We start from the raw sequence: 14435 nt of genomic DNA, 5'->3' as shown, positions 1-14435 counted from the left end.
GGGAGCCCAGAATTGAACACAATATTCCAAAAGTGGCCAAACCAATGTCCTGTGCAACCATAACATGACCTCACAACTCCTGATCTCAATGCACACTCTCAACTCTCACCTTCTTGGCTGTCCGCTACACTACCAATTTTGGTGTAATCTGCAAAGTTACTATATTCATATGCAAATCATTTATATAAATGACAAAAAGCAGTGGATCTAGCATCGATCCTTGTGGCACACCACTGGTCACAGACTTACAGACCAAAAAGCAGCACTGCACCACCAACACCCTCTGCCTCCTACCTTTGAGCCAGTCATGTATGTAAATGGATAGTTTTTAATATTAGAATTAGAATCCCTACTGTGTAGAAATAGACCCTTCAGCCCAACAAGCCCACACCTGCCCACCAAAGAGTATCCCACCCAGACCCTTCCCCTACATCTATCCCTGACCCATGCACTTAACTTGCACATCCCTGAACACTATGGGCAATTTAGCAAGGCCAATTCACCTAACCTGCACATCTTTGGATTGAGGGAGGAAACCCACACAGACATGGGGAGAATGTGCAAACTCCAAACAGACAGTCGTCCGATGCTGGAATCTAATCCAGGTTCCTGGTGCTGTGAGGCAGCAGTACAAACCACAGTGCTACTTTGCTGCAGCTCTCCCTGTATTCCATGTGATCTAACCTTGCTAACTAGTCTACCATGTGGAATCAAGCCAAATGACTTACTGAAGTCCATATAGACCACATCCACTGCCCTGTCTTCATTAATCCTCTTCATCAGTTCTTCAAGAACTCAGTCTAGTGAGATATGGTTCCCCATGCACAAGCCATGTTGACTATCCTTAATCAGTTCTTGTCTCAGAAAAAGGCAGAGTGTAATAGCAAGTCTGTCTCAGTTCTTATTGATCACTATTTGAAGCAAAGATGATCATGCTGATCATTTATTTTATTCATTTATGGGATGTGGGCATCACTGGGGGATGGCCATTATTTATTGTCCATCCCTAGTTGCTCTTGAGAATGTAGTGGTGAGCTGTCTTCTTGAACCATTCCAGTCCACCTCTGTGGGTTGACCCACAATGCTAAGATTTTGAAGGTACGGCAATATAATTCCAAGTCAGGATGGTGAGTGGCTTGGAGGGGAACTCGCAGGTTGTGGTGTTCCCATGTATCTGCTGCCCCTGTCCAACTCGATGGAAGTGCCCATTTGTTTGGAAGGTGCTGTCTGAGGATCCTGGGTGAACTTCTGCAGTGCATCTTGTAGATAGTACACATAGCTGCTACTGACCATTTGTTCATGGAGGGAGTGGATGCTGACAGATGCCATGCCAATCAAATGGCTGTTTTGTCTTGGATTAGGACCAACCTTCTTGAGTGTTTTTGGAGCTGCACCCATCCAGGGAAGTGGGGAGTATTCCATCACACTCCTGACTTGAGCCTTGTAGATGATGGACCATGCTTTGGGGAATTAGGAGGTGAGTTATTAGCCACAGTTTTCCGAGACTCTAACCTGTACTTGTAGCCAGTGTGTTCATACAGTAAGTGCAGTTCAGTTTCTGGTCCATGGTAACCCCCAGGATATTGATATTGGGTATAATAACGCCATTGAATGTCAAGGAATAATGGTTAGATTCCCTGTTATTAGTGATGGTCATAGTCTGGCATTTGTGTGGCAAGAATGTTCCTTGCCACTTGTCAGCCCAAGCCTGGATATTGTGCAGATGTTGTTGCATTTGAACATGGACTAAATTGGTATCTGAGGAGTCACAAATGGTGCTGAACATTGGGCAATCATCAGCAAACATCTCCACTTCTGACCTTATGATGTAGGAAAGGTCATTGGTGAAGCAGCTGAAGATGATTGGGTCTAGGACACTATCCTGAGGAACTCCTGCAGAGATGACCTGCAGCTGAGATGACTGACCTCCAACAACCATAACCATTTTACTAAGTGCCAGCTTTGACTCCAGCCAGCAGAGAGTTTGCCCCCTGGCACCCACTGATTCTAGTTTTGTTAGAGCTCCATGATGCCAGACTTGGTTGAATGCTGCCTTGATGTCAAGGGCTGTCAATGTCACCTCACCTCTGGATTCAGCTTTTGTCCATGTTTGAACCAAGACTATAATGAGGTCAGGAGCTAAGTGGCCTGGGAAATCTCAAATTGGGCATTACTGAGCAGGTTATTGCGGAGCAGATGCTGATTGATAGCAAGGTTGATGACACCTTCCATCACTTTATTGATGATTGAGAGCAGACTGATGGGGCAGTAATCAGGTTGGACTTGTCCTGCTTTTTGTGTACAGGACATACCCGGGCAATTTCCCACATTGTCAGGTTGGTGTCAGTGTTGTAACTGTATTGGAACAGTTTGGCAAGGGGAGCAGCAAGTTGTGGAGCACAAGTCTTCAGTATTATTGCCGGAATGATGTTCAGGGCCCATAACCTTTGCAGTATCCAGAATGTCCAATTGTTTTTGGGTATCACGTAGAGCAAATCGAATTGACTGGTATCTGTAACACTGGGGACCGCTAGAGGAGGCTGAGGTGGATCATCCACTCGGCACTTCTGGCTGAAGATTGCTGCACACGCTTCAGTCTTATGTTTTGCACTGATGTGCTGAGCTCTTCCATCATTGAGGATGTGGATATTTATGTTGCATCCTTCTCCAGTGAGTTGTGTAATTGTCCACCGCCATTTGCGACTGGATGTGGCAGGACTGAGAGCTGAGAGATGATCTGTCGGTTGTGGGATTGTTTAGCTCTGCTGCCTCAGGAACATATTGTCAAGTTTCAGTGTGCACTTGGGTGACTGCTAAGGGTGATTTGCACCCAGGATTGCATCCAATTCTGTTGCAAATAGGACAGGATACAAGAGTGATTTATTCTTTGACAAGTTGCTGGCTTGGGATTTTCTGTCCGAGCAACTCCTTTTTGTCTTTATTATGCACTTGCTTTTGAAAGGGGATTGTACGTTTGTTACGTGACAACAATCCTGAATGAACTTCTCTCAGGACTCAAAGTCAATATCGTAACCTGTAAGTGAAGCTTTCAGACACTTCCTTTGAGCAACAGACGAAAGAACCCTCGTCTCAGACTTTCTTTAGGAGCAAGTGTCAGGCATTCTGACTCCAGAATAAGTCCAATTTAATTGTGACTGTCTCATTACATTGTGGATGCATTGTGTTGGGCATTTTGTCCTGCTGTCAAAACTTGGAACCTGCTAAAGGTAGCTCAAGAGAGTGTAGTCGAGCTTCTCGACAAAATGCTTATACACAGTCCAGTTCTGGCACCTGGAGCAGCATGGGCAGTTTGCTGTACCAACTTTTAGATTGGAAAATAGATGTAGTCCTCCTTATTCCCAGACTGATGTTTGAAGTCTGCTGTCATTACTACATCACTGTCAGTTCAGGGAGCTTGCTGCCAAGATTTGAGCATATCTCAATGCTGATCAGTTCTGTTCATTGATTGAAAAGTTGGGTGTGAGGTAGTGCTTGCCTGGAACAGGCCAGTACATTATTTCAGTTTTTCTCACGCTGATCATAAAGCCAAGGTTGTCATACATATTAGTTAAAAAGTCTATACCACATTGACCGCCCAGGTCTAAACCAACTGTCATTGGCCAACATGAAGTAGCGAAGAATATTTGAAGACCTTAGCATTTGCCTGGAGTTGCCTCAAATTGAACAGCTTCCTGTCCATGCAATTTCTGATTTCGATGCCACGATCACCATAATAATATATTGGAATACCTGGTAGAGAATGACATGTTGAAGAGGGTCGCTACTACCCCACAGTTCAGTCTAACTCCAACAACTGGGAATAGATCACCATCATCCAGGATATGTGCGAGCATGCCATCATGAAACTGTCAAACCATGAGCAAGAATTCTCAGGGCAGCCAAACCACACAATCAAAGGCCCGCAGACCCCTCAGCTAAACTAAACAAACACAGCCACAGTGATGGGCATTTGTCATGGGGCTGTCTCACTGCAAACAATCCCCCTGGCTTGAGATGTTACACCGAATGTTTTGGAAGGATTCTGCCAATGATTTTCCTGGTGAGAAAGAGAGGAGTAAGAATTCTTTAATAATTTTTTTGAAGATTGGCAAGTTCTTTCCAGCTGATACAGGAGGACTATGGAGGCATCTTTGTACTCTGGTAGGATGGTTCCTTGCTCCCATGTAGATTGAGAGAATTCAGTGAGTTTGTTGACCTTGCTTTGGCATCTAGCATTGTAAACCTCTATCTCTTAACATTAACATTAATTAGCTTTAACATTAGATAGGTATTTGATTGCATTCGTCATTTCAAACAGCGTGGGAGAGTTATCAAGAGAGCGGTTGATGGAAACCTGTGGCAGGCTTTTAATTGCTTTCCCATTGATGGATGAGGGTCAGTTGAGGGTATGGTTAGAGCTCAGGATCTCAGTAATTAATTGTGACTGTCCTCTATTAAAATTAAACACCAAACAGTGGAGCATTATGGAAATGTGTAGCTGCACTGAACTTCCAGCCACTAATTTGTTATCACCCGAATGGCCAAAAAACCAAAGGAGCCTTGAAGAATGGGTTTTTTAGTTAATGCAGAGAGAGGTTATGATCTGGAATGCACTGCTTTCAAAAGAGTGTTAGATAGTTATCAGAACAGAAAATATTTGCAGGGCTGTGATAGTAAGACTAGCTGAGTTGTAATTGCAGAGACCTGTAATGAACATAACATACTTAATGGCTTCCTGTGTTATGACCATTCGGTGATTCTATAATTCCATCCTATAGCTCTGTGATGGAATGATTATACTGAAATGTGTGCTTCACTGGTTACAGTATGATGGGCTACCCATCTAAGGTTGCACTGTGAAAAGAAGGAACCTCATACCAGTTACCAGTTGACCAGGTATGTCCTCACAGGTCTTTGCAGGTTGACATAGTAAATTCCTTCATGTTAAAGCCTAGAACAAGGTTAATGCCTGCATTTTCAGATCTGAGGACTCCTTGTTGCTGTGCGTGCTGAGATGGTTGTACTCATAGAAATGCTTCCAGACACTGTGTGTCAAAGGTGGGTGGGAAATGTATCAACACCTCTCTCAGAATTTCCTCTAGTTGCTTTCAAGGGACAGAACCCAGGGATGTCAGCCAACTTCCTGCCATAGGCAACAACAGAACTTAATGCTTGCTGAGAAACACAAATAGAATGGTGTTTCCTTGCTGCCTCCTTTCTGTTATTATATGAGCCTGAACTAGACTACTGACAGCCTTGACATCCACATAACTTTGCGCTGAGCTTCTGACTTTGTATCCTCACAGTCAACAAACATCTACTTGCGTTAGTAAAATGTTGGAAACCCTGGTCCATCTATTGCTGAAACCTCCCAGCTGCATTTATCAGAAAGGATCAGAAGTGTAAGTTTGGTAAAAACTGGCATTCGGAAGTATTGAGAACATCTGTGCATGATTTATAGCAAGTTAACATACAGGTATGGCAAGAATCAGGAATGCAAGTGATATGTTAGCTTTGATTGCAAGAATTGGACTGGGGTGGACAAAAAGGTGCTGGTATTGGACTGTGGTGGACAAAGTCAAAAGTCACATGACACCAGGTTACAGTCTATCAGATTTATTTAAAATCACAACTTTTAGGAGCACTGCTCCTTCATCAGGTGAAGTCAAGAAACTTTCAGTGTGACACTAAAGAAGACTTGCTGTCATCATATCGGAGTCAGTCAAATCAAACCTGGAGCATTGCATAATGTTACTTAAAGAAAGAAATACTTGCATGAGACAGTTACAGTAAAATTCATAAGGTTTATTTATTTTTTGAGAGGGGTGGGCTATGAGGAAAACTTGAGCAAGATTAGCCTGTAGTCTATGGAATTTAGAAGGATAAGAGGTGAACCTTAGATGGCTTGACAAGGGAGATGCTGGTAGAATATTTCCCCTCATTGGAGACTCTAGAACAAAGAGCCACAATCTGAGATGTCAGAACCCTGGTGGGAGTAGCACAGAGGAAATCAAGTTCCAATACTCGAAGAGCTATCACAAATATGAAACATGAGCATTTTAATCTTTAGGATGGCTAATGACTGACTGTGACTAATATCTAAGATAAAATAAACTTGCATCAGCTTTCATCAATAAACAAGAAACAAAAATGTATTTATTATAATAAAATATCATCTAACATGTGGTAAAACAGAGTATAAATTATTAATATGCAAACATTAACTATACACCAAAAAGTAGAAGAGTTGGGTAGAAGGGTCTGTTTCCATGTTGTATGACTCCATGTTTCTACGATCTTGTGTAACATTATGGCAAAATCAGCTGTACTGAGCTTCTAGCCACTAACGTTTTGTCACTTGGATGGGCAAATAACCAAAGGGGATTTGAGGAATAGCTCTTTTTTTTATGATATTAAGTTAGAATTCCAAATGCATACGCTCTTATTCTCTTATTCTGGACAGACAAGACAAACAGTTGTTTTAGGAATATCGTGGATGAAAAAATATAAGCATTCAGGCCTAAAGTCTTATCGATCAGAGTCCAAACTGAAAGGGATAGAATGAAGTGACTTTTGAGGTGACAATTTTCTTTGTTTTCTTGATGATGATGTCACATTGTTGTCACCTGTAGTGATCCTCAAGTTAATAGCAGGTCATTTGACCTAGGTCTTGACTTGAGTTAGCAATTATTTGTTTTGTGGCAAAGTCTTTGATTATTATTCTTTTCCACTCGGAGAGAAGGAGTGAGCTTGCTTGCTGACAGGTTTTTTGAAGGCCAGAGTCTCAACTGCTTCTCTCCTTTCAGATCAATGACAAATTGCCACTTGAAACCGACCTGTTACTTTGTTTCTTCCAAGGCACTTGGTACCAGCATTTCTCATAAAAATACCAAATCCAGTTTTAGTAAACAGCTCAGTTCTTTTTCCTTCAAGCTGTAAATTAAAATAACTAATAATCCAAGCTTCCATTTTCTAGTTTATATTTCCAGACAAAACATGTTTGTCTATGCACAAGATAAAGGGTGGGCTTAGCACTGAGCTGAGGAAAAAATTCTTTACTCACCGAGTGTTGTGAATATTTCAAATTTTCTGCCCAGAGGCCTATGGGTCTTCAGTCAATGAGAAAATTCAACCCTGAAATAAATGAATTTCTGGGTATTAAGAGAATCATGGGACAGAGAGGGAAGGTACCTTAAGGTATTAGGAGAGCTAGATGAAGTGGTTAAGAGGTGTTTGGTATACTTAGCATTATTAGCCAAGACAGAGTTTGTGAGCAGGGAGGTGATGCTAGAATTTTATAAAATATTGATTGGGCCACAGCTAGAATATGGCATGCAGTTCTGGAATCCTCATTACAGGAGGGATGTGATTGCACTGGAGAGGTTGTAGAGGAGATTTAGCAGGATGTAGCATGGGTTGAAGAGTTTTAGTTATGAGGAAAGATTGGACAGAGAAGAGGAGGCTGAGGTGGGACATGATTGAGATGGACAAAATTATGAGAGATATAGATGGGATAGATAGGAAGGAACTTTTCCCCTTGATCGAGGGATTAATGAAGAGGAGGTATTGATTTAAGGTAAGGAGCAGAAAAGTTAGAGGATATGTAAGGAAAAGTTTTGTTCACCCACAGGGTATCTGGAATTCATTGCCTGTAAGGAAGGTGGAGACAGAAACCTGCATAATATTTAAGAAGTACTTAGAAGTTCTTTTGCAGTGCCAAGACATACAAGGTTAAGTGATGAAAAATAGGATTCAAATAGATATGTTGTTTTTTGACTGGCACAGATACAATGGGCCAAAGGGCCATTTTTGGTGCTATAGACTTCTAAAACTCTATGATTCTATGACTCCAGGTGGGAAGGTGAACTGGATATAAATATTCCACCACCATCTTACTGAATGCTGCAACAGGCTTGGGAAATGGCTATTCTTACTCGTACGTCTTAAATTCTTATGTTCTAAAACCAATACTTTAAGCGTTAAATGCTTAAAGGCTGACCCTTGCCATCAACTGACGCTTCAAGTATTTCAGGATTTGTGTGGCATTGTGCCAACTGACTGACACCTCCTGAGTTCAAAGCTGCACACACTATTGTTGGCTGACAACAGTTCACATGAAGTAATTTGTCAATTCTAGCTGAGAAAGGTAGAATACTGAACCATGCGGAGAAACATAGATGCTACAAAGCAGCGTGGAACCTCAGACATGAATTCAACATGCCAGCATCTATTCTCTCAGTACAGAACATCTGTCACAGTTATTTCAGTTCTGGGGCTTGGAACAGTTAGTGTCCAGGATATCATTTACCATTGGTTACTAAAATTCAGAAGCTGCTTTGTAGTTACATGTAATTGGCTGAAATGTCAGTTTTACTTTTGAAGTGAAAGCTACAGTGTATACATTCAGTTCAGATGGGAGTGCAAGAGGTGACTGACAGCCCATTTCCATTCTGCCTGCTTTGTTTCCCAGTAACTCCAATGGAAAAGAGAATCAGGCACAGTGCAAAGCAAGTTACTGATTTTAATAATTGCCCATCTTAGCATTGCAGGTATATACCCTCAAAGACAAATAAAAAACTTCACCAAAATCATTTTTATACATCCTGCTTTGATATCTGTAACTCTGGAATGACAATAAAGCTGCACTATATTTTAATTTCTAATGCAACAGAAGTTGCATATAAATTGCCACACGATGGAAGGCATTGTTCGTAAAATGATGCCATCTACTGTAATTCCCACATCCCCGACTTTCCCTGTAACCTTCAATATTTTGCTACTTCATCTGTTCAATACCCTACATTGTCCATTCCTCTCAATTTCCCCCTTTGCTGTCCCTTCTGTTAAAACGAATGCAGCTAGTATGCCAGTTTGGTGATGATTTTCAGTGCCACTGTGCTCAGAACTGAAGTGAAATGACATGGATGTTGAGACCATACAATCCAGATTCAAAACTGAGTGAAAATTGATGAATCAGGGTAATTCACTAGCTTAGATAGAGAATTGATTAACCAACAGAAATCAGAGTTGTGGGGTGTCACAGGATTTGGTCCTCATACCCCAACTATTTACAATCAGCACTAATGACTTCAATGCGAGGTACAGAGTTGTAAAGCCAGTTGTTAAAATAAATGGGACAATAAGTTACAATCAAGAAATAAGAAATTTGCAAGTGAACATAGATAGATTTGCTGAATGGGCCAAAACCTGGCAGATGAAGTTTAACATGGATAAGTGTGAGATTATCAATTTTAGTCAGAGGAGTAGAAAGGCAACTTTTTATCTAAATGGAGAGAAACTTCAGAGTGCTTCAATGTAGGGAGATCTGGATATCCTCATGTATGAATTACGGAAGAGTAGAATGCAGGGACAGCAGATAGTAAGGAAGGCAAATTAAATGTTGATATTTATTGCGAAAGGAATACAGTATAAAAGTAAGGGAAGTGTTGTTGCAATTGTATATGGCATTAATGAAACTACACCTGGAGTATTGTGTGTACAGGTTCGGTCCCCTTACTTGAGTTGGGACTAGTTACACTGGGGAGAAAGTGAGGACTGCAGATGCTGGAGATCAGAGCTGAAAATGTGTTGCTGGAAAAGCGCAGCAGGTCAGGCAGCATCCAAGGAACAGGAGAATCGACATTTCGGGCATAAGCCCTTCTTCAGGAACATTGGAACTAGTTCAGAGGAGATTGACTAGATTGATTCCAAAGGTGAGGGATTTGTCTAATGAAGACAGTTTGAGCAGCTTAAGTTTATACTCTCGAGAGCTTAGGGAAATGAGATTAGCCAGGATTGTCTTAAATGGCACAGCAGACTGGAAGGGCTGAATTGCCTACTCTTGCCCTTAATTCTTGTGTGAGTAGATCTAAATGAGGTATGTAAGATTCTAAAGGGAATTGTCAAACTAGACATACAGAGTATCTTCCCCTCTCTGCGAGAGGTCATAGTTTTAAGATAAGGAGTAGCAGTATTATGAACTAGACCCGAACTCCCCCAAAATACAGGTAATTCTTGTGCAACCCCGCATTACAGAAAAATCGTGCTTTAGAAACAGTGCTTAAAGTGTCGGCACTATAATTACATTACAATCAATGCACGTTTTAAAAGTTCACACTTTAGAAAGTGTCCCCAATTCGTCAATTGTATTATAGCGAATTTGCATTAACAAAACACGTGTTATAAAGAATTACATGTATGATAAACAGACAGCCCCAGACCCTAACTTCTTTATTTATTTAAAAGCTGCATGTGACTGACCCACCACTAGGCTTTCAGCAAAACACACTCTGTTCTTACTACACAGGTAAAATATAAACAAAAGGAAAGACTGGGATAACTTTAAGGCTGTTGAAATACTTAACAAGAAACCTTCTCATTAACTGCAAAGCAAAACTAAAACCCTTCCTGGGTCTGTGTGAGCCCTGACTTTGGCCACTCATGAGTCTTTTGTTTCATTTAAAAAAATACAGGGAGTACTTAAAAGCTGTTTCTCAACTGCCTGTCTGAAGGCAACATTCCAGCACTACTGTGGCAACACCTCTGTGCAAGAGAAACAGGACTGAACCCATCTCTCTTAAAGGCAGAGGACCATCACAGCAGATTTAAAACAGAAATGAAGAAAAATTACTTCTCTCAAAGTTTTGTGAACTTGTGGAATTCACTACTCCAGAGCACAGTAGATGCTGGGACACTGAGGAGATTTAAGCAGGAGATGGACAGATTTTTAATTAATAATGGGTTGAAGGATTATAGAGAGCAGCCAGAAAATGGAGTTGAGGTCAAGATGAGATCAGCTACAATTGTATTGAATGACGGAGCAGGCTGAGGAGCTGAATTGCCTTCTCCTGCTCTCAGTTCTTATGAATTTCATTATAGCAGTATCATCATGAAGTATCAATTCATGACATATGTGAAAAGTATTGTCCATTGAGATGCTGAGATAAAGCAAAAAATTATTACTGCAATTTCAGTTTAGCATTCAACTACACGATAAAGATAGGATCAGAAAAGCAGTGCTTAACACTCCAAATAAAAGTGCAGAAATAACTTTAACTTCAGCCTCATATACTGAGCAGCATTCGTGAGTTGAGGGTAATTATTAACATGCAGCAAAACTAATAGTTATTATTTATTGAAAGAATGAGGAAATGTTCCAGCATTCATAGAAAAGAATTTACAGTCTTGAATAAATTAATTTCGGATTAAATTGCTGTACTCCTATTCTTCTCAGAGTTAGAGTATTCCTATAATTTTAAATTACTCAAATTTGATAATCCTTTGTTATTTTGTCCTTTACCAGTTCTGCAGTATTAGTTAAATTTCTTTGGACAGAATCAGACTGTGGATGCAATAGTTAATATTACTTGCCTTTTGTAATGTTCCTCTAACATTTTTTAAATTCCCAGAGAGTGGCATTGTTGCATCTTTGGAACAATCTTATTAATATTTCTAGTTCTGATACTCAATTGGATGTGGTTTCATGAGTTGAGGTAGGCAACAGTGTAACTAGTCAAATAAATGAATGCTCTTTTTTTTGCAAGGTCACGTATCAAGCTAGCCGAATAAAGAGTTGGCTTGTGCCGATGTACATTGCTTCTCAAATATTCCATTTAAATGCATTGTACAGTTTATCAGTATTAATAGCAAAATAGCCAACAGTTCACATGAGAGATGAACACTATTGTATGGTTCATTAATACTGTTCATTGTTTTATCTAATTACACCTCTGTGAAGCACCTTCGGATATATTTTTATGTTAAAGCTGCTTTATAAATGCAATGTATTATGTTTTTCTGTGCTTCCATTTCAATTTATTTACCTAATTTTTTTTAACATTCTCTTTACAGGCCATAACCTTTGACCCTGAGACACATCTTCCTCAAGTTACTGCTGACTGCACAGGCTGCACTCTTTGCTATAGTGTCTGTCCCATCATTGATTGCATTGCAATGATTCCCCGTTTAACACCTTATGAACCAAAGAGAGGTATTCCATTGGCTGTCTGACAAGTTTGTTGAGTTGACATGGTCCAGCAGTGAAACATGATTTAACATCCATATCTACCTAAAAGCATTGATTTACCCATTCATTCTATAACATGATAAATTACTGTTATTTCCAAAGTATTGATTTTTACTTACTAATCCAAGTTGCCACGACCTTGCATTCTACAATTAGCTAACTGCAATTGAATAAAAGGATTTACACTTAAAAAACTGTTCTGTGTTAATAATCAATAAGTAATACATTTAATGTCAAGCATGTAATAAGGCAGTGACAAAATTGGATTACAATGTGCAGACCCTTATATATAATTTACATTGAACTAACAATTGCGCCAGTTTCACTATACCTGTATTAGAGGATCTCTATTATAAACTAGCAACAGAGAATGATAAATGAGCACCCTCTATTATTTTATGAGTTATTTCATATAATAAGGAGTACATTTAATGTAGAGGAACAGAGACATTTCCAGCCTAGTAAGTAATGTGACGAAAATTTACATTCATCTCTCAGCATGACATACATTTCTTCAGCATACAAAGTGCCATTCCATTATATTGATAAGGATATCTGCCTTGAGCATCCCTTTGGTGCCTGCTGTTTCCATTTAACTCACCTAGATCCATAGAATCTGCTGGTTTCTGCCAATAATGTTAATTCTCATAAATTGAATCAGATCCCAGATTTTTGTAAATCCATCATGAAACCAATTACTGGAAAAATTGAATTCTCAGGCTGTTAGAGAAAACTGAACTTTTAATTTAATCTGATAAATACCATAGTTTTCAAAGCAATACTGTAAGTCAGTAGGAAAAGAAATTTGAAAGAGAATAAATTGTTCAGTGAAGAGTATTTTTTAGTTACATGTAAATTACCTTGAGATGGTAAATGTGCTGTTATACATCACAGTCTATGCAAATTGTATAATATGGAAATTTCTATTTTATCTCTAATAATTAATTTCTGTTGTCCTGTTTTTTATGTGCACAACTATATTTTTGTTGTCAGTGCTCATAATAACAGTATAAACAGTATCAAGTGACAGACTTATAAAAGTAGAGCTTTGGGAAAGGGCTGTTCATTTTGGTTCAGTACATTGACATTAGAGCCTAACCCCACATGATATCAGGAAGTTGCCCAACATTGATTGGTTAATGAGTGGGCAGAGTACATACTTGCTTCGAGTTAAGGACAGCATTTTTGTTTTGAGACCCGAGGGGCAGTAGGAGCTTCTCATGCATGAAGCAGTTGCAACCTGCCATTGCAGGGAAGGGAAAGCAAGAATATTCAATTTGAGGCACCTTCTAAGTACCTTGAAAAGATCTGAACTAAAGGAAAATGGCTACAGGCCATAAACGCAGAAGGGAAACTTCCTCCACAAGGTGACCTCTGGTGGATTGGGAGTGTGGGACCTTGAGAGCACGCCTCCTCGCTTTCCAGCTGCTTCTAGCCTCTATCGCTTAGAAACTGATCTAACCCTGATCCTACTCTCCCAAAAAACAGCTCTGGAGAAGGATGATGTAATCAGGGCTAACAGCATCCAAACTCTCTTCCTGTCCCAATGAAATTCCTGGCCTTAGAATTTTCATTGTAGTATCTAACGAATTTGATGATACTCAACACATTTTGAGCATATACACATTATTCGAGGCTCAATGTTGTGCTGATTCAGAGCTTCAACAATTGTTCCTTTATATTTTATAATTGGAATTAATCTGACAAGAATCAAGTCCATTAAAAAGGGCCTGCATTAAGATTTGAATTTGAAGTTAACTGCATTTCATAAAAGGAATAGAGTAAGGAATATGTGGCAATGTTATTCAGAGGGTGGAACAAGTCAAAGAGGAATAATTCAGATTGAAATACTAAAACTTCAATTCTAGTTCTGTTAATTCTCAATCTTTGTCTACTACTATTTGCCTTCCTTGACCATCCAATTAGATGAGAGAGTTTAAAAATGATTGCTGTTTTATGTATTTCTTTTTTGACTAATTTGTTTAGTAAACATATCAGTAGTTACTAATTCTTGCCTTTCAATTCTTTCTTCATACTATTTGGTTATACTTTGCTGAAGGTAAAAAAGCAAATTTATAAAACAATGTGAAAATTTTATCTGCTTTGTCATTATTAACCACTGCTGTGTATTAACCACTGCTGAGCCTCAAAGAGACATCATTAAAGAATTACAAATGTCTTCCTGTTTAATATTCCACTGCAAAATTCTTAATGTTTAATGTTTTATTTGCAAGGTTTCACAGAAGTCTTAGGACATTTTCAGTTGGATTACAATTACATTTTGATAAACAGCAAAAAAAAAACGATTTTCTTCCAAACTGCTTCGCTCAGCCGACATCACACAAAGCATTCATTAATTCACAATTGTAGGGTCTTACAGGAGTTGTCGTGTTTGTCTCGACATCAGTAA

The 14435-nt window shown here is 39.5% G+C and overlaps 1 protein-coding gene across 1 annotated transcript in view; it reads left to right on the top strand.

Annotated features, from left to right (window-relative positions):
* Positions 1–14204, top strand: part of LOC122554210 (dihydropyrimidine dehydrogenase [NADP(+)]-like) — a 735384-nt gene extending 721180 nt beyond the window's left edge. The window contains exon 23 of the mRNA XM_043698867.1: positions 11851–14204. Coding sequence (XP_043554802.1) covers positions 11851–12009 — 159 coding nt within the window. The 3' untranslated portion in view covers positions 12010–14204. The remainder of the gene's footprint in view (positions 1–11850) is intronic.
* Positions 14205–14435: the final 231 nt, after the last annotated feature.

The sequence above is a fragment of the Chiloscyllium plagiosum genome, chromosome 11, assembly GCF_004010195.1.
Source record: "Chiloscyllium plagiosum isolate BGI_BamShark_2017 chromosome 11, ASM401019v2, whole genome shotgun sequence".
NCBI lineage: Eukaryota > Metazoa > Chordata > Chondrichthyes > Orectolobiformes > Hemiscylliidae > Chiloscyllium > Chiloscyllium plagiosum.
The sequence above is the reverse complement of the archived record's forward strand: the minus strand, read 5'-3'. Positions and strand labels throughout refer to the sequence as shown.